The 21,719-nt window shown below is 39.8% G+C and overlaps 1 protein-coding gene across 1 annotated transcript in view; it reads left to right on the top strand.

The window, feature by feature from the left end:
• Positions 1-1,971: 1,971 nt before the first annotated feature.
• Positions 1,972-21,719, top strand: part of fam20ca (FAM20C golgi associated secretory pathway kinase a) — a 42,038-nt gene continuing 22,290 nt past the window's right edge. Inside the window, exons 1-3 of the mRNA XM_032587908.1 lie at positions 1,972-3,319; positions 3,667-3,851; positions 7,919-7,997. Coding sequence (XP_032443799.1) covers positions 2,775-3,319; positions 3,667-3,851; positions 7,919-7,997 — 809 coding nt within the window. The 5' untranslated portion in view covers positions 1,972-2,774. The remainder of the gene's footprint in view (positions 3,320-3,666; positions 3,852-7,918; positions 7,998-21,719) is intronic.

Below are 21,719 nucleotides of genomic sequence, written 5' to 3'. Positions count from 1 at the left end.
AAAGAAACATTTGTATTACATAAGTAATACAAATGTTTCTTTTTGCCAATGTACAGTGTGGAAAATTAGGTTAAAATTAGGTTAAAAAATATATTTTTAAACCTCCTCACTGCTAGAAAAACAGTAAAAAGTGGCATCTACAAGCCTTTATTCCTATCCTTTGGTAGCCTACGACTTAAATACAGCCTTAGACTTTCTCTTGGATGGGCCCAGATTCAGGGTATTATTCTGACATATGAATATTTTCAACAAACATATATTTTGATGTTTACAAAGGATAAAGTTTCTGCCCATCACTTTACTAAACCTCCACTGTTTTATTCACATTCCTCCAGCCATTCATTCCTCAGGACCTTCTGGTCTGGAAAACAAACTGTACAATACAGTTTGTTGTTATCCAATAAACCTAAGAGCCATTTGTGTAAACGTTACAAATAGAAAGGTTAGTTAGTTAGAAAGGTTAATAGTGATTGAAATATTACAACAAAAAGACTTATTCAGGCACTTTCTTGCCTTTGATTAAATAAGTGGCACAAACATCTATAGGCTAACACTAACTCCATCGTCAGTGTGTTTTGTATGTGTTATTGTGAGTATAAAGATTCTCCTGATTCATTTCACGCTTGCTATGTAATGGTACACTTTTGGTTATGTTATTTAAAATGATTAAATTAACAAATCATCGCACACTTATGCTTTATAACAAAGAAAAACTAAGAAAGAACAAGAAAAAACCAGTTAGATGGAAAACAATACATTGTCATATTTGGCTTAACTGTTTGAAATTTAATTGTAATAATTACAACAAAACAAAAGAAAAGGATAGTTTCTCCATCACTATCATGACCAGCCTTTAAAACACACTCCTCTCCTTTAAGCTTTCAACTGACATCTTACTTGGAGAGTCAATGGTTTTGTTGTTTTTGCTGCTGGAAGCTCCTCTGCAGCCAAAAAGCTCTTCAATGGTTCTACTTGTAGGATTAACTCCCTTAAATTTCTCCTGCAGAGGAAAGCAGACAGTAAATCAGCTTCTGGGTTAACCTGTGCCCACGCTCACACACAGCAGCCACACATGCTCCAGTCTGCATGCTCACTCTCCTGGGCTGCTCTGAAACGTGCCGTATCAGCTGCTGTTATTTGGTCTCCTTATGTTCTGGCCAAATCAACAAGGAGAAATTGTTCATCAGCTACAGCATAAAGCTTGTCCCGTTATGCCTGCTTCAGTCCCCAAACCATAAGCTATCAAAACTTGTAAGGAGAACCAAAGAAACGAAAACATAAGAGAGAATTCAGTATTATGGATGATCTGTAGCAGTGGTTCTCAAACTCTCCAGTTTCTGAGTCAAAAATAAAAACGAGCAAGAGACGTTTGACATTGATTCTTCATAGAAGTGTTGTCCTTGAGTTAGTTAAAAAGAAGTTCAGTAGCTGCAGAATTATCATCGACAGCTAAAATACTTGCCAATATGTTGATTTTATTTGTTTAAGCTCGGTTTTGTATCGTTTACACTATTTATAAAATGCCTGTGCTTTCTTATTGTTGCTTTTTTGGCATATAGGTTATATTTTCAAGAATATCTCAAGATGGTACATCTATCTATCTGTGGTCCCAAGTGGGATCCCGACCTAAACCTGGGTACTAAGGGAGACTGTGCAAAGAAAAAAACCTATAAAAACCTAAATATTGTCTTATTTTAATGTTGATATTTCTCAAATGTTCACTCCAATAAAAGATTAATTTATCTCATAGCACTACAACTTTAAGAGTTGTAACATAATAGTTATTACACTAAAGTAATTAAATATTCAGTGTCCAGAAATCTCACTTTTAGAACCAATAGACTTAACCTGTAGGAGGCTGGAGGGAATAAATAAATAAATAGATAAAAATTGGACCTCCGGAAGTTTCAGGTTGCGCCAACGCCCTCTGGCTGCTCACCACAGAGTTGCAGCCTGTCGGCTCCCGGAGCGTTTCATCGCTGAAGCTCGCCTTTCATGTCACAGTGGCGCTGCTTGTATGTGCGGGGACGCAGCCAATCTCTTCCTCATGACGCCACCGAGGCTGGGCTCAGATGTCTAAGATTTAACGGACCCACCCTGGATGAACACTTGGAGGGAGAGACAAGGTGGTGCTGAGAGGAAAAAATCACGACCTGGATCGCAACACCTGCCAGGCAGCATCTGATTTCACTTCAGCGACGCTCGCAGCAGAAAAAGAAGAAGTGGGGCAGCATCCGAGCATCTCGCCGATAACGTCCTCCTTTTACGGAATGTTTTTCTTCTTTTTCTTCTTCTTCAATTTTTGGTCTTAGAAATTAATTGCAGATATCCCTGGGGAGCGGATTAAGTGAAATCTACCTCTGTTGCGACTTTACATTTGAACAGAAAGCAGTTATGGCTCGTTTGATGTCTCACTCCGCGCTGGGAAGCAGGTTAAAGGAAGAGCATCGATGCGTTTAACGGGACCCTGCTCCCCTTTGTTACATCTTCTGAAACATTTATTCCCACCGCCGTCCTCCTGACACAAACATCCAGCTCCAGAAGGCAACACATGAAGAGCGCTTTACATGCAAGTCCACCTGTCAGGACGTGAAGATTTTGGACTACTACAAATTAAACATGACTCTTAAATATGATGGGATTCCTAGCGCTTATTGTGAGTAAAATGGTAATAGAAGATAGTTATATTGCTGCTTTCTCATAGCATACTACTGTTGGACCATAAAAGCCTGATCTGTTTGTAGGGAGACAAAAAAAATAGCCCATAAATAACCATGATATTGTTTCGTAAATTCAGAGTGTTGATCCTCATGGTGTTTTTAGTTGCGTGCACTCTGCACATCATGATAGACTTGCTGCCAAAGCTGGAGAAAAGAGCTGCCGGAGCGGACGGCGAGGAGGGCGGCTGCCAGTGCGCGCAGCACCCGGCCAGGGACTCTCAAGGCTGGGGGAAGCAGCGCGCCAGGTCGGCCGCCGAGGCGGGCTGGCCTAACAAGCACACGCTGAGGATCTTGCAGGATTTCAGCAACGAGCCCAGCTCAAACCTCACGTCCCACTCGCTGGAAAAGAGCGCGGCGGGCGTGGACAGAGCCGGAGACTCCCGCGGGCGGACGGGACCGTCGGCAAAGGAGCACAAGCCGCTCATCGGTGACGGGAGCGTGGGTCGCACCGCCTCTGCCCAGGCTCTCTCTCGGTTGTCGGCTTTGTTTGAGCATCCCTTATACAAGGTTGACCTTCCTCCACTTACGGATGATGATACTTTGTTTAACGTCAACAATGATATCAGGTTTTATCCGAGAGCCACAGGAAATCAGGGATGGTAAGTTGAATATTCAGGAAAACAGTGATCAGTTCTTTACATGTCTAACTGTTAATGTTAGGAAGATGATGGTAATAGAGAAAATACTTAACTAATGTTAGTGTTTTTAAAGTATCTATCTATCTATCTATCTATCTATCTATCTATCTATCTATCTATCTATCTATCTATCTATCTATCTATCTATCTATCTATCTATCGACCTTTCTGCTGAATGAAAAACTTTCAGTTTCTGCACAGTCTTAGAATGTTCCTCTACACATTTCCTTACATCATTAAACCTATGTGGTGACAAACTCCTGTTAAACATTGTCCTCCCCTCTCATTCTTGCTTTATTGTCCCCCAGGCATAACGAGGAGGGGAACGAGGACGAAGACGAGTTTTCTCCAACTGCTGAGGCGACAGCAGAATCCTACCCCAACTGGCTGCGTTTCCACATCGGGATCAACCGATACGAGCTGTACCCCAGGCACAGCCCCGTGCTGGACGCCCTGCTGAAGGACCTGGTCACTCAGCGGATCACCAGCGTTGGTGAGTCACTCAGACAGAGCCATGTCATAGGGAATGGTGAGGCACAGCCAAGTTAGGCCAAGGCGGTGAATGTACATAGATTTCTTTTTATATATATACTTCAACATATTTGCTGGAGTATTATGGAATTTGCTTAATTTTCCATCTCTGGATTGTCTGGAAAAAGAAACAAAAAGAGTGTGGGAAAATTTCATTTTCTCGCTGAACTCCCCTGATTCTAGCTTCTTTCTGCCATTCAACTCTAACCAGTTTCCCTCTCCCTGCTGAAGACAACCACTCCCACATCATAATGCTGCCACCATCTCTTTAGGGTTGATGTGCATTCAGTTTTAGCTGTCCATCCATCCATCCATCCATCCATCCATCCATCCATCCATCCATCCATCCATCCATCCATCCATTTATTTTGGGTTGTTCCATACTTAAAGCCTGACTGCTGTAGAAATATCTGAGGTAAATATGTTTTTACTTTTGCATTTATTAGTCTAAAATGGCCAAAACAATTAATTAACATGCAATGTGTGTTGACATGCAAAGTGCTGGATCTCGGTGTTTGGTAGTCCATAAGTAGTAGTGGATAACAGATCAAATTAAAGCGATGTGGTGAAAATATGACATAATATGAGAGAGAAACATATTGGGAGAAGGTTTAACCCTGAGAAACTCCATCAGGTTATTTCAAGCTGGTTATCTTGCTTTTCAGTGTCCTTCTATATTATGGTAATAAAAATGCTAATTGTAGCTTTTTTTTCCGCCTGTGGTTTCTTACAATGTCTGCATAATATAATTATAACAGAATGACAAGAATGAGGCAATGATTTTCCTCTGTCTTTTGTTATAATTTTGTTTTTATTTGTTCATAAACTATTCTCCCTCTCTCCCCAACCCCAAATTAATACATTCCATTATTTCGAAAGGGCAATGTAAGTCTTGTTTTTATTTATTCAGAACCCAGAAAAATGTACCTTTGATAAGATTACTGCAAAGATTTTTAGAAGTAATTCTCTAATTTCATACCTTTATGGTGATGAGTCCTTGCCCTCGATTAAACTACAAACAAAAAGTCAAAACCCTTACATATTTTAATTTTTTGTTGTATTTGCAATTTAAATAGTTATATAAAGACTACATAGAAGCTATAAATATTTATAACATGCATTAAGTATATTTTTCATCTACAAATTTGAGCCAAATTCATACTGAAATGAGCTGCAGCTGTTTTCTTTTTTCTTTTTCTACTATAATCCAGCACTCTTTTGGATTATTATCTAGCAATTGTATTATTTTCATTTATACCCAAGCCTTTTTAAGCTATCTGCCTGGTCGTCGTCCCTCCATCTCTTTTGTCTGCTATAAAACCCCGTGTAATCTGTGTGTCTTCAGAAGCATGTTCAGCAGTGACCCACATTGTTGAAAACAGCCTTTATACTCATATCTGCTTGGCTGAAATTACAAAAACATATATGAGCTACATGGCATTAGAAAGCCTCCCTCGTCAGCATTTTCTTCCAAATCGTGCTTGTTTCTTTTTTCTCCTTTGTGTCTGTCTTTGCTGGGAAGCGTTTGTGGCCTTTTGTTCGGGATTCGGCTTAACTCATAAATCACACTCATGGAAGCACAAAGAGGCACAGGTGAAGGTACGATGGATTTATCATCACGGCGCGGAGAGTGGGGTGCAGTTTTGAATGCTTCTGGGGGCTGGGAGGCCTGTAGAACATAAATGTCCTGGTAAATGTTATTGTAAATTCATGTCAGCGGAGATAACATCCAAAAAGAAACAATCACTTAAGCTATGCTCGGGCTTTTTGCATGGGGGGATTTCATTTAATATTCAAATTATGGCAACAATTGGAAGCTCGGCTTATAAGACTGAGGTCATAGCTTTCAATTTCTCCAACGCTCCAGGATCCAGCACTTCATGATTACATCAGGAGACTATCCACCCGACCTTGATTGAGTAAATTTATTACATGTAGAGATGCATCAGACTTTTGCAGCTGATTTCCAATCTCAATTTTCTGTAAAGCTTTGACCTGCTGATACCAAGGCAATTCTAATTTCTCTCTAAGAGCTATAATACCGGACAATATAAGAACATCAGTAGAAATATTTTATTGCCCTCCTGTCAGAGGAGGTCAGGAATTATTTATATTAGGCAGAGAAGTGCTTTCACACAGAGCTGTACCTGTAAAACATGGTTTTACTATATTCTTTTTTTTTTCAAAGACTAAATTATTAATATGTTGATATTTAATAGCCGCTTCAGCATCTGATATTTGCAGGTAACATGGTGAGAGTGGCTAACGTAAAAACAGCAGTTTCAGTTTTCGATTTCAGATTTTCCAAATTCTGTCAACATTTCCAAAAACAGCAATGACGCATACAGAGGTCTGATAGACGTATCTCATCATGTAATATAAAATATAACAAACAACTTTCTTTTAAATAGCTTCATCTGGTTGTTTTAGATAAAAATAATGTATGTATGTATTTGTCACAAAAGTGACAGTTTTTGTTATGTATGATTTTCTAGATGTTTACTTCAAGTCCAAACATTATTTTAACTGAGATTGCTAACTAGGATAAAAGCAACAAAAGGGGCTTGAAGTCAAGAGCTCTCAATATCGCACTAGATGAGCCATACATGTGCACACTACATACAAATAAGAATAAAAACTATTTATGCTATTATTTTAAGTCTAAGCTTTGGCCATAAACATAGGTATAATATTCAAGCTTAAATCGGGACTTTGAACATGGAACAACATGAAAATCCATTCTGTTGCTTCATGGTCTGTCTTAATTTTCAATGCTTCACTGATTCTAAAAATAGCTCAAATTGAGATGAGCTCCTCTGAACTGCGTCTACTTCAAAGAGCACCATAAGTATGACCTGCTGGTGAGTTAAATGTGCACTTAGTGATCGGATTTTTTAAATTTAGCCTTGGCAGTCACTAGTCAGGGCTGATCAGGCTGGAAAACAGCAGATTTTGGTCATCAGGGTGCATCTTAATTCAATGTGCAGAATTATGTCCTGTGTTATATGGCTTTAATCCCAGAATGTTTTCTTCAGAAGTAAAAAGGTGGAGCACCTGAGGTTATGTACTGCTGGGTGAAACAGTGTATATAAAATAAATAAAATTATCCAGAAGCCTTTGAAAATGAGTCACAGCAAGAGGAAAAAAGCTTGCCGGCGCTGAGTAGGATGGATTGAGACAGACAGAGCATAACAGAGAGGATGTGAATACAAGGATGACATATGCAAACAAAAAAAAGGAGAAGCAAGGAGAAAATAGAGAAACAAAATGTTAGAGCTCTCGAGACGACAGCACTAAGAGAGTCAGTAAACACGGAATACAACTGTATGCTCGTCCAACAATCTGGCCCACTACAGGGAGCTTACACTGATATTGGGGCTGGGCAGCGGCACGGTGTTTTGTAATGTGCTCAAGTTAATATGCTGTAATAAATGAGCAAATCCCCTCAAAAAGCGGGTCCATTGTGACAGGAAGACAAGGCGTTTTGGACTAGCTTGGCCTGGCGGTCCTTTTGTTTGAGTCAGAGGGAGGCAGGAAGCTCGCCGTCAGAATCCATCACCCCGTGGGAGACAACGCGGATATGACTGATAGTCAGAGACATAAGCTTCCAGCGTACAGGAGGTCAGCGTGTCTGAGTGACAAAGGAAGTGGCTAATGTGCACAAGACGTCACGAGTGATGTGAGCAATCAATGGAGGCTTGCAGAGAAATGTCAAGCTATTGATCCTAAAAGGAGAAGGAAACTTCTCTGATTAATTCAGATCATTCTTTATTTGCAAGTTGTCACGTTTGTTTTACATCGCACACAGCTTCAAAAACCCTAATTGTTTCTCTTTCGTTACACAGCGTCTGCTAAATTGTTTAACAGACACTCAGATCTGTTGTGAATTCACACAAAGCTTCACTTTTAGCAAACACAGAGTCATTTGTGCAGATGTGATGCCGTCTCACGTTAGAGTGTGTGCTTGCCTTTGTTTACACTTTCAACGGTGTGACTTATAGTCTAACATCTCACTTGTTTTCCTCCCAGCCATGAAATCCGGAGGCACCCAGCTGAAGTTGATCATGACTTTCCAGAACTATGGACAAGCGCTGTTCAAGCCCATGAAGTAAGTAGAACCGGAATGGCTAAAATGATTTAATAGGTACGCTACAGTCACCTGGATTTTTATAAACATTGGCCTTCCAAAGGTTTTCATACCCCTCACAACCTTTTTTTTTTTTTTTTGTTTTGTCATACATTTTAAGAGTAAAAATCTGAAAAGTGTGGTATGCAGTTGTAGCCAGTCATGTTGATATCACAGCACAGCTGAGGTTAGATTAAACTAAAATTATGGTCTATCATGTAGAATCTCGTTAAAACACATTAAAATTCGTAACTGTAACATCACAAAATGTGAAAACACTCAAGAGATGGGATGAATCCTGCAATCGTAGGTGAGTTGAACAAGGTAATAAGTACTGAGTGCTGACACTGTCTCCGTTCACATAGACACCTCTCTCCTCTTTGTGAGTTTTTATTCTGATTGGGGAATCGCCTGTCTCCTTTTTAATTAACATCAACAGGCTTATGTGTTAATTAAAACGAGCATTGAGCCATCCCATAGTCGTCTTTGGGGAGGCCTGATACGCCGGCAGAGGCACTTTGCTCTTGAAAAAGAAATACCTTTTAACTCTCTGCTGTCTTGAGTTTTTCCCCATGAATTCCCATGTCAGCACGGATAAACAGAGTCCAGGCCAACTGTGCGGCGATCAGAAGTAATTGCTCACAAGCCCAGTTTGATTGCTATGAAATGCAAAAAGGTTTTCAGTATGAGAGCCCCTGTGGAGAACATTAGATATGGGGAGTAAGAAGGGAAAGGAAAGAGGTAAAGCAATGAAGACATCCATGAGAATACGTGTGTATGTGCGTGCTTGTGTATGCATCTCCCTGCTCCAAGAGTTATGAGTGGAGCTCTGAAAGGTTCAAAATAACCTAGCTTGACAACTTGATCTTGGGATTGGCTTTGATGTTCTTTATCAATTCAAGAAGAGAAGAAAAACATCATTGAACCGGCCAGAGTTGGCCCCAGGCATAAGCAAACTAAGCTACTGCTTTGAGCCCCCAATCCAAAAGCAGGTGTCCCCATAAGATTCTCAAAAAAGTCCCAGGAGTTGTTTTGTTGTTGGTTGCATTGAGGTTTTTAATGACTGGGAAAACTTTTTAAATCTGCTCCAGTGTTTAGAAAACCACACAGTCTACAAAAGTCTTAATTTAAATAAATTAACAGTAATATGTAAATCAAGGTTTAAAGGTTGCCTATTGCTAATTAGTGTTGGCCCGGTAACTGCATCAGGGTACACCAAGACCTTCAAACATTTAAAATTTCAAACCCACACGAGTTTTTCACTTTAGAGTCCTTAAGTCTATGCCAAAGTAGTTGTCAGAGTGAGCATAGAGTAATGTAATGCTTTTGCTCCTCCACCTGTTGCTACACTTTGCCTATCAGGTGGTTAAAAGAAAGCGACTACTTTTGCATGTTGTCTTAAATGTACAATATTCACACACTTAAATAGGGTGGCTCCGTGGTGGCTGGTTGTCTGAAACTGGGATCCCAAATCAAATTCTGCTGGGGGCTCCATTCAACATTGAGCCTGCCTTAAAAAAAACTGCCAAAGTGACATTACATCAAAGTGGCCTGATGGAGTCAGACACAGTTTGTCAGTTTAGTACTATTTTGAGAACAAATGCATGAATGTAGAGAAGTTCTGGTAGGAAATGTTTTGCGTTTATTCTGAGCGGTGGTTCCTGAATACGCAGAACTCCTCAGAAATTTGGTGAAACGGTGGCCCCTGCATAGGGCTCCGACTGTGACAACTAACAGCACAACAGTCGATGCTGTACTGTAACATCCATAAATGTGAATCTTTTTGTCAACAACAACACCCGGCAGGCACCATCAGCATAGTCACATCTGACAAGAACAAAGATCACCCTAGGTTTGTGCATGTCTGTGTGGGTGATTCACAGGCAATCGGACGATACATGTATGAGTTGAAGAGGAGCGTAACTTTGGTGGTAGGCAAGAAAACAAAAGAGAACTGCAGGGTCTGTTGAAGTCCTGGGGTGGTTCTCAGTGCAGAGGTTGGTATTAAACAGCATTATTAACGGCCATGTTCATTTTTGTCAAGCAGTTGAATCTTTTTGGTGCATTATGAAGATGCATTTGCAATGCTGAAATATGATCCCGTTACAAAAAAAAGTCAACTTCAAGCAGAATTGTAATGTAGAGGTTAAATGACTGAGTACAATAAATGCTATCGTAAAGCTCAAATTACCATAGGACTGATTGAATGAAAAATTATGCATTTAAATTGGAAATGAAAAGCTCTGGTTTCTTACTTTAGACATGACCGAAGCTGTCTTTCTCAGATACTGCTGGAAACCGTTTTGACAGTAATTACATGTCAGTTTCTGAACCACGAGCTACAGATTCCTGCAGCTCTTTGTTTGGCCTGTCATATTTTATTCAGGCTTCTTGCTTTGACTGTCACAGTCATCTGTCTGCAGTGTGTACAGATATTATACAAAACTCCTCGGAGCAAAATTACTGCAATAAAGACCTTTCTGAAAAACAAATCCTTGAGAAAAAAAAAAAAAACTTTTCCGTTGTTGTTAAAGAATACACTGAGCTTTTGTTGTTTCTGTCATACTGATCCAACCTTTACTTATTTTAGGAATTGTAGGGATAGCAGAGGTTCAGAGCATCCTTGTAAAGCAGTGTTTGTGTTGACCCATCCTGCTGTACAGCATCAAGTGTTGCTTCAGAGAGGGTTTGATGTTTCAGGCCTTCTTTGAGGTGGATGCAAATCTCTACAAAGCCATAAGCCTGGAGTCTATACAAGATGACAGCTTGCCAGCCAACTCCACAAGATGTCTTCCCCGTGGAGCCTTCAGAAAGTATTTGAAGCTTTGTTTTATCTAGCTAGCTAACTTTTTGACTGAAAGTTTGAGCCCACTTTTGAAGAACAATCATTTAGATTATGAAGTACTGTACATCCTCACCAAAAACAGTCTCTTCATGTGAAACCATTTTTGCTACAAGGTGATGGTTTAATTGGTTCTGATGGATGAGACCCGAACACAGTTCATACCATGACGATGACAAAATGGGCACAGTCAACTACCAGAACATGAAGATGACGGTGTGTGGTGTTTGTGAGCATAAAGTTTATCTATCAAGAAAATTTGAGTTTTGCATTTTATATAGATCCTTTGTCAATATAAAAGCTCTCCTGATGTCTTTTGATCGCTTTAAGTAAATTCATAAATGCCTCTTCCTCTGCATATTTACCAATTATAATAAGCAAAGTCAGCAGCTCATGTTTTTGTTCAAAGTTTGAGCCAAATGAATGAAAGACTGTGTATCTGATTTTAGTTTCTCTTCTAAACAAGACATGTATAGGACTGGAATAGGGTCAAACAACTTTTTTGTGAGAAACCTAAGAAGTTGTCTTTGGAATAAGGCTTTGGTAGTTATATTACTATGAGGCTGTTAAACTATAATGGTGTAATATGGACTGATATATGCAGAAAAGTTACATTTTAACCTACTTTAATTCTGTGTCCACTAGGCTTGCCACAGTGAACTTTTCAATCCCTAAGTGAAATGCTAGTTTGTTAGATCTCCAGCACTGCTTCTCAGACAATATTTCACCTCATTTTCTTCTTCTCAAAGCTCAAAAAAACCTTATAAACCATCACATTTGTGCTGGATGCTTTACTACAAGACCAAACACAATAGATTAGGTGTCTTAACCAAAGCAGAGAATATAAGATGGCTGTATCTTGAGATAATCAGAGGCTGTCAAAGACTGAAGAAGAAGTGGCATCTGAACAGAGAAGAAACAGATTTAGGAAGACATTTGAGAAGTAGTTAAACCCCAGAGGGCTGTAGCACTGCCAACCTGTCAGGGAACTGGGTCTTCCAGCTGGAGCCAGGTCACAGACCAAGCAGAGCCCCTCCCTATGCCAGATCTTTGTGTCTGTCTGGCTCATGTTTCTTTTGCCTATCTGTCTCTGCCAAAATCCTGGTTTTAGTGTGCATCCAGGACCTTAATGTTCATGTTCACTCTAAATGGATTTGTCAGATGGCAGGTGGAGAGGTTGAGGGAGGTGGTGTGGACCTCTCGTATGGAAAGTACAGGCTTGTTTTCACTCCTCCTTTTTGAATATTTCTGTTGTTCAAAATAGCTTGTGTATTACAGGATTCCCTGAAAAGGATTTCTTTACTGATGCTGCCTTTCTGCCATCAGCTGTAAAATTAATGCATGTAGCAGACTTCATTGTGTACCCACATCTGACATGCAGCACAGGTATATAGGACACACATGGCAAACCCTTAATACCACAGGAAATCTAAATACAGCATCTACAGAAACCAAATCAGTTTTGACATGCTTGAGCTCTTTGTATTTGTGTCTACTCTGAAATCTAATAGCTGAGACAAAGAGGCAATTTTCTTTATCATCTTCAGACAGTTTGTGAACAGGCACGTTTATTGTAGCCCATTGTTATATGAGGCTGCCCCTTGGTTCAGTTATAGCATCTTTCTCAAAGGTATTCATGGAATATTAAGTTATTAAATAAGGAGAAACGAGCCCTTCTTTGTCTGAAACAATGAAAGGTTAGTGACTGTATTATGAATTTTAATGCTTTGTTAGAAAAGCTTGGGATTCTTCATCCGCTGAGAGGACAATAAATATTGCTACGATGTAAAAACTTTGGTTACACAGATATGAAGGCCTTATAAAGTGGCTCAAATGACAAGCAAGCCTGGGCCAATTGAAAATTTGTGTTGCAGTTGAAAAAAGATACAACTCATCTTTAATTTGCTTAAATAGCCGGCTTCCTTAACATTGACCTTTTGTAGCTTTCTATCCCTATGGAGGGAGTGAATGACCTTCTGCTGGATAATTACCTTCCCCATGATTGCCCTCCTTAAAGCTTTTCTGTACATCCAAGTAACTTTATAATGAATTTCGATGCACCTGCATTTTTGATGCATGTGAAGTGAAAAACTCTCCTGACATCTTACATTTCGAGTTGTTTATCCTCTGCTGCTCCCATCTCTCAAATTCTTCTCAAGGGCCATCGCAGCTCCGCCGGCTATCATAAGTTAGACACGGTTTTAGGAGCTGCTGTCTGAACTCACTGTTAAATGTATGCACGATCACAGACGAGTCACATTACTATAGACAGCTGTTCGTGCAGCTGCTGTGCACACACGTGTAGAAATACACACATACAAGCTGCAAAGAGACATTCTCTGTGAAGGTTACGGAGTTTGTGCACCCTCTGTCACCCACAACTGGTGCTGGGAAATGCACGAACCGCGAGCCAAGTTGCAGCTGTAGCCGCTCACTCAGAGCGCCCGCTCTCGGCATGAGGAGATGACTGCAAACCCACACTCTGGATATGACCACAAAGGAATACCAGCTTGTTTGCTCCAAACCTCACACACGATTTAATCATGATTATTTTTCCTGCGACAAGTCAAAAACCCTTGAAGATCTTAAAATCGTTCTATATTAGCAACCTAATTCAAGAGGGTTTTCACCCAGCTTGTTGTGCAAAAAGCTCTAGCTGAACTGACACATCCATTTTTCTCCTTATTTGCTACTTGCATACAGCTCTGCTCTTGGATTTCTTGCAGCTCATTCAGCCTCTCAATCTAAAATGTGCTCGTCAGGGAAAGAGTCTTCGGCTTGTCTGCAGCCTCTGCTTTTGCTGCCTTGGCTGCCAGGGGGACGGAGCAGCACCTCAGGATGCCAGGCAATTTCTCTGACCTGGCTGTTCCAATCAATGGCAATCTGCAGAGAGCAGGTGTGGCTCATTCATGAGTGGGAAGAGATGAAGCAGGCAATAAATTTCAAGTGAAGGCTGTTTGTTTGGGTGTGCGCCCGTAGCATGTTAGTTTCACTGCTTTAGATGAGGAAACATTCACGTTCATATTTCTGTGTTTGGAAATAATTTTGTGACCAGTTCACTTTATTTTTGAGAAAAGGGATGTGTTGATTCGTAAATAATAATGCTAATGAAGGATAATGTTCAAAATTTCTTCAATTTGTGTCGCTAAAAGCCAATCTGACTCGCAGTTAAACGGAACCTTGCAGTGCCGTAAAACATTTCCTAATGAATCCAGTGGACAGTTTGATTGCGCTGTTATTTTACTTGTTTACAATTTGGCATTTAAGACAAGTCAAGTTTATTTGTATAGTTTATTTATTTGTACATCTCAGCAACAAGGCAGTTCAAAGTGCTTCACATGATTTAGGAGTAGAAATAGCTTTTGAAATATTAAAACTCATATCTTTAGGTAGTAAACATAACGAGGTAGGTAAACTGTTTATTTAGATGATTAAACTGAGGCTGATTTTAATACCCAGTGAGGTAGAGCTGGATAAGGTTGTACAATGATTTGAGCAAAACGTTACAGCACATATCCTGCGGCATATTGCCCATTTATTGCCTTATCTGTCATTTCGATCAGACTCTGTCATCTGATGGCTCTGTGGTTTGAACACATGGAAAACAAGGAATAATTAAAATAGATCATTGTTTCACAACCCTGGTCCTCAGGGCACACAATGTGTGTTCTAGGTGTTTTCCTTCTGCTATAAACCTGCCTTAAATAAATCCTTGATTAACAGGCATCTTGCAGCACTTGACGGCATGCTGAGGTTGTTCAATCACTTGAAGTAGGTATGCTGGAGTAGAGACACATTTAAAACGCGAAGGACTGTGGACCCTGAGGACCATGCAGAAACACCGGTAGAGATTATAGCTTTCATCAGAGTAGCAAATCATACTGTTTTGCTTTTACATTGTAAACATATTTGTTTCTTTTTTTTGACACAACATTACACCATTAGGTATGTGCTCTGAGAATCAAGCAGAAAAAGAAAGCCTAAGGCACATGCAAACTGAGCAGCTGTGAAACAGAACATGTGTCTTGGTAGATTTCACCCTCTCAAGTTAAATGTAAATTTATATTCAAAGTGCTCTCAGCATCAAAACAATTTTTGTAAATTGATTTTAACTGATTTCAATTTTTTATAAAAAATCTACAGGAAGAATTAAGAAAAACAACAGAGTGTCACAGCTGTTACACTGGGTTTTATTCATATCTCAGACAAGAAAATATATTATTAAGGAGATAATTTTTCACAATTCTGGCAGTTAGTACCATTGGGACCATCATTTGTAATTTCTATGTATTATAGCGCAAGGGCCTAAAACTTCAACACTTGATGTCTCATGTACTGGTCATTACAGGAGCTTTACTGCATGCTGGGGAGGCAATTCAGCCATTTTAAACATGTATGTAGGACAAGGTAAGCATATAAACACTACAGGACCTTAGCCCTTGAAAGCCTTGCTCTAAATGTTGATCCTTGCATCAATTTTGAGATTTCCATAAGCCCAGAAATCCTAAATGTTTTTGGCACAACTCCCAAGATGCATAAAGAAGCTCAAAGATCTGCTAAATAAAGACTCCAGAAACTCATTTGGGCTTGTGGCCTTCATGATGATTCGTAAGCTGTCAAACGTTTTGAAATCCAGCGTCTTATGTCTCAAAAGGACATAAGAGAACAACTTTGCTTTACTGTGTAAAGCCTTCCTGTTATCTGCTTCCAATCTTGTTCTTCTCCCCAGCCTCAATGAAACCACAAAGTTGGCTGTATAATGGCTGTCTTTAAAAAGCCATTATAACAGTAGATGTATTATGCACAAACATTCAAACATAGGTGATATTAAGTTGGTATTAGTTGAGCTGTAGTGACAAACAGTAGTTGGCTCCTTAATTTCAATTCTTTTCAGGATTCCTTATTCGCTTGGAACTACTCCACAAGCGAACAAAACCTCAGGAAGCTGGTTTAGCATCTGCTATCAAACAATATTTCCATTCGTCTCTCCTCTATCTTGTACTTCTAATGGTCTTTCTCACTCACATACTCAGGCACACATATATTGTATTCTAGTCTGAGGCATCCATCCTCAACATCTGTTTCTCCTGCAGCTTTGTACTTGGACTCAGGCTGCCAGCCCCAGCAGCTCTTCTCCAGGCTCAGAGCGCTGCTGACTCCCTCCTTAGGTCTTTAAGATTAATTTGGGTTTTAAGCCGCTCTAATGTGGATGAGGCTTGCTCATCTCACAGCACCTCCTTCTCCCCCACCCTCTCTCTGCTCTCGTCTTTCATCCCTTCTTCTCCCCACTCAATTCTATGTGTTCCATCAAAGACTTTTGTGTAGTGCCGCCTGAGGCTGACACCGTTGTAAAAGTCGGCATTCTCAACACAGCCTTCTGCCACAAAGTTGGTTTCCAGTGTTTTTCTTTTTACCTCCCCTTGTTCTTCGCTGTATATGTTTCCTATTTCAGGCAACTATGTATACAAAGCCTTTTAATAAAATTCTCATTCTTGTGGCTGCGCATGGTGTTGCTTGTGTGTGTTTGGGTGTGTGAATGTGTGTTTGCTTAGTGCAATCCAAGTGTGTGGGCGCCCTGACCTCTTGTGGGCTCTTGTGAGATGAGCCAGTTAATTAGTGCTCAGTTAACAGTCATAAAACCAGCCACATTGAGTGGTCTGTCATATCTGCATGCTCATCATCACACACAAACAAACACACACACACGCAGTTTGAATTGATAATTTGCGTGGCAGAACTTCAGCATGAGATGCTTTAATTGAAGTGTCAGTCATCTTCCTTCGTTCTGCGCATTATCTTATTATGTGTCACCATGTGTGTGGGTGTGTGTGTGTGTGTGTTTGGGGAGTTGCAAAACTTCTGAATCTGCAAAAATTAGTCATTTTGTATCAGTCACATGAGTAATGATTATGAGTGCTGTTTGTGTCATCATCCGGTTCCTATTTTTTTTTATCTTCTTGGCTTCTATTCCTGGTTCTGGTTGACAGAAGAGTTTCTGGCGCTGAATGTACCTGTTTGTCATCTTAAATCTCAAATAACTTTTGTTTTTTGACAGTTGCACTCAGACACAGACTCGCTGAGGGCTGTCTTATTTTAGACTCTCCTCTTATCCTTCTCACACACTTGTCTCATTAATGTTTTACCCGGTCGATTCCCAAGGATGAGTTGTGGTTTTTTTTATCGCCATCCCCACCTTCTTCTCAACCTTTGCTGTCCATGCTCCTTCCTGTCTCCACCTCCCATCCATACTTCTTTTCGGGTGCTTTTGTTTGATTCACCGAGGCGGCGCTAATCCCGGCTTGTCACTCTCTGCCTCTCAGCTCTGTATTTTTAGATCCTCGCTGTTTTCGCTCTTGATTTAACAAAGTGTTTATGCACTCACAGTATACTATGACAGAGCTGGGAATAGCCTTAGCATAAAGTAATTAAATGGCAGCCGAAGATACCAAGAGTGCTTGGAATGATTGCTCGTGATACAACAATATGACCATCATGATTACATTGCTGTCATTATTACCATCATCAGGACTCTAATTATAGGCATGCATTATCCACGAATTCTAATTACTAAGCCGAACGTATATGAATCTAAAAAATGAACTTATAATTGTAACTTTTTGTGTTAGGACATTAAAGAAATGATATGGTCTCCAACAGATTTGAAAGTTATTCAGTTTAATTTAAAATGTTTACCGTTTGCAGGTGTGATGCGTACAGCTGTTGATACAACAGTGTGATTTTTGAAAAAGGAGTTACTGCAGCTCATCAACCTGAGCGTATTTGTCATAGTTTTAGTCGACAATTAACACTAATTGCTACTAAATGTTGCTCTGCAAGCTGCTGAATCATAGTCAGACTGTTTTTAGCACAGAGAATTTCCATTTTGGCATAGTCTTCATTTAATAAATTATGAAATATTGGATTTTGATCAGAGTCCAATATCTTTAGAATCTGGAAAATACTTTATTGTTATTTTATGTCTATATATGTGAAACCCCAGAACTTACAGAGCACTATGTTGTATACTTTTACTTTTCCCATAATGCATTTGTGCTTGAATACGATCTTACTAAATATCTATTAAGTGCAGCTAAATGTGAATATTTAAAATGACAGTAGAAAGTAACAAGGGGTGTAACAAGATCTAACAATATTTTAAAAAATTACAATATTTCTTGTTGAGGTGACTGCTAGCTTAAAAGTACTATGCAGCTGCGGTCAGCATGGCGTTGCCTGATAACGTTGTTTTAGAAGATGCCCCAACTACCTTTAAATGATTGTTTGACAGCATTTTGGGTTTCCAGTAGGAACTGTTAATGGCGACAGAGTAACAGACAAGACATGATCAATATGTAAACATCGCTATAACAACTAATGGTTGGATGTGGGGGTGCGTTGAGCTACATCACAATCACAGTGGTCGCTACAATTAGCAACTGGGAAATGTACTGGAAGAAGACACCAGCTTGTTGAATCTTTAAAGCATTTTAACTGGTTGTTGTGAAATATGAAACCTACCTACGAAATATTTTCATAGGTTGTATCTCAGCGATTATTAGCAATTAGCTTTATGTTTTTATGCCTGATTTTAACTTTTTATATGTGCTTCACCTTGTCAAACTCTGTGTCTACTCATTCTTTACTATTCTCATTTTTGCATTTCTGTGTGCTTTTTGGCAGCTAAACTGCACTTGCTATTGCTTTGTGTGGGTCTTTTGCTTTCTTCCATATCATATGATTATGGTTTTAAATCCTAAATGGGTATTCCTAAACTTCCCACTCCAAGTTCCACATTTGAATGGAATGGAGAAAACTTACTATATACAGCTTAAATAAGTATTCATCTAAGATACCAGGAAAAGCAGGCCAAGTTTTGCCTTGGATAAAAATATCTAATTTGAGCAAGCATAGCTGCTGAAATGATGGGAGATTTCCCTAGGTAGGTATTTTAAATTAGAATTCAGAAGGTTGATAGCCATCCTCTAAAATGGTCTGATTATTCCTTATCTATGATTAGGAAACTTGCATTTTTGCAGTGAGCCTAAGAAAATAGGACTTCTTATTGTGGGGCCCGTAATATTGCTATTGAGTCTTTCTGAAAGGAAAATGTGTGTGATCAGTTAAACAGGGACAAAAATTGGATTATTATCTTTGTCATCGCAGCTGTTTGAAAATAACTGCATACACCTGCTTCATTCTTCCTTGTCACCAAGTCTCAACAAAAGGACCGCACGCACTGCACAGCCCGTAAAACTGAGTATCATCAGTAGTGAACAACCTTTCCCAGGTAGATCTGTCGCAGCCCTGCTGAATGTCTGTCTGAGCTGCATGAATGGAGCAGTTCTTCAGCAGAGAGAATGAGAGAAAGCATTGTAGCTCTGTAAAACTCTGGCTCTTTATAATAGCTATGCAAAGGTTAATACATCCATTGTGAGCCAGGCCTGTGCCTGTCTAAGCCTGTCCCGTGCAAGGTGGTAATTAGGATGTGTGTGACTCCCCTGTCCCCTCTGACAAAGGCCAGCAGAAGAGGAGGAAAATGCGTTCATTGTTTACCAATTAAACCAGAGGAGAGGAGCGGGGTTTGCTTTGGCTTTGGCCATTGTCAGGGCAGGATGTGGGAGGGTCTGTATTCTCCAGGTCTGATATCACCAGGATGGGGAAGCAGGAACCTGATCCAGGGGTTTCCCTAAGTTGCCCCTCCTCCTCCTGCCCTTCTTTTGGTAGCTGTACGTAGAAGTGATGCAAACAGAGGATTCTCTGTCCTGGTTCAGAGGCCCACAATTTTGCCACGGACATAAAGGTCATTCTTTTCTCCGTCTATCATAAGATAGATGGAGAGAAGAGATATATATAAAAAAAGAGTTTAAATCATGGATATGTAAAAATGTCATACTGATATGTGGGGAATGCGTAGCTAACAGGGTGAGGATGTTGTCAAATAGCGGCTTCTGTACCACATCAGGCCCAAAAGATCAATCCAGCCTTAGTTAGAGGGAGTCTTTGTTCAGCCCTTTTTCAGTCCATCATCCAAACATGATCAGGGTTTGGCATAGTCCTTCCGCCTTTCACATGTCGATGAGCCTCTTAGCAAGGCATTTAACCCCAAGTTGCCAACAGATCTCTGTATGAGTGTATAAAAGTGTGTGTGTTTATGACCTGGTGAAACTTTTGAAAGCCAGATTACACTGTATTTAACTGTAGTGCAACAGGATTGTGGTTTTGTTCATATCATACACACAAGGATGAAACAATTGAATTCCACAAAGCTTTACAATGCTCTCTCACCCAATGCTCAGGAGAGCAACCAACCTCTTTGTCCTGACTAGCAATAAGGATTATAATGCGTTTTTCAAATGCAGTGGATTCTTTGTCAGAGTTCATGCAGTACTGCCTTTTTGAAATTTGATCCAACGTTTAATTAACTTTCTTCTATTCAGATCAATTTTGTCGTGCAAGAATCTTTGAGTCACGGCCGAACATCTTGAGATTTGTAAGAAATTAATTGTGGTTTTGGTGGCAAGTCTCCTCCTCAGTTGTTGCACATACTTATTAACTCGATTTATCCACCAATGCACTGGACGCATCCCATCCCACTTAGCTCTTACACAAGCATAAATGCAACCCTGGAAACTGTTTTTCCAGACCTTTCACCACTTTGCCCTTTGCCACCGTCACCCACTCATGACCACAATGACATCTCTCAGCCACCACTTAGCCTCTGATAGATGGTTTCTATTTAGGAATGGCATCCGGCCTCGAACCACAGAGCACAACAAGCTTGTTGACAGATCTAAATAGAAAAGTTCATTTATGGAGGAAACAAAGCTCAATTTGGGGGCCTGGCACAGAAAATAGCTTTCCAGAGGGGTCTTTCGATTGCTTTCTGGGCGAAAGTATCAAAGCTTTGAGTTTTATTTAGTTGAGTTTCATGTTGCTGTATTCAATGAATTTTGGAGACAAAAATGCCGTCCTAAAAATATCTGACAGCCTGGTAAACCTAAGCTTTTCACTCTCTGAGCTGCTTCCTGCTGGAGTGTGTACATTTTAGCAATGAAAACCACAGGGTTTTCTAACTCAAATAAATGTTTTCAAAAATGGCCAAATACTTCATTTTTTAACAGTTAGCCAATTGTTTCAACAGCTTCATTGAACTATATTGGGAGAATATAAACACTCCTAGAATAATGTCTTCAGCAATGATGGAGTTGCTTTTGTGGGCCTGTTTATTTTTGCTTGTGAATGCAATCATGTTTGTGCCTAATGGTCACTGTGGTGAGTTTAGAAAGGAAATCAGAAGGAGGATGAATGGAAACTAAGGAAGAAAAGGAAATGGGTGCAGGCTGATGGGTTGGCATGGCGGATACAAGAGGGATAATTCTTGTTTCTTTAGCCAAATGTACTAAGTGTAAAACTACCACAAAATTGGTATTCATATCTTGTTTTGGGTCACATCTAAGTAGTTCTTTTAAGAAAAACACTTCAACATGGAATCAGGGATACAATGTGAATGATATTTAAACTCCACAAACGAGTTTGGCTTCCCTCTGCTAGACGAAAAGAAACAGCTTTCAGATTTAAACTAAAAATAAGTCATTCACTTCCTAAATCACCACCAGGCATGGAGATGTGCTGTACGTTCTCTCTGTCAAAATGACTGACAGTCTTGCAAAAACAGAAAGTTTAATTCTGTTAATATTTTAAGCAGTTAATGTAGAGTTAAATAACACATAACCTATCCCCATTGGCATGGAAAATGTAAAATTCTGGGAAGTTTACATTTCAATAGAAATAATAATTCACCTCTGAAACCATTGAACTAGTGTCGTATATAAAGTCCTGCTAATTTAGTAGTACTACTTAAA

This window comes from Xiphophorus hellerii, chromosome 16, assembly GCF_003331165.1.
Source record: "Xiphophorus hellerii strain 12219 chromosome 16, Xiphophorus_hellerii-4.1, whole genome shotgun sequence".
Taxonomy (NCBI): Eukaryota; Metazoa; Chordata; class Actinopteri; order Cyprinodontiformes; family Poeciliidae; genus Xiphophorus; species Xiphophorus hellerii.
This window is presented reverse-complemented; position numbering and strand designations above follow the sequence as displayed.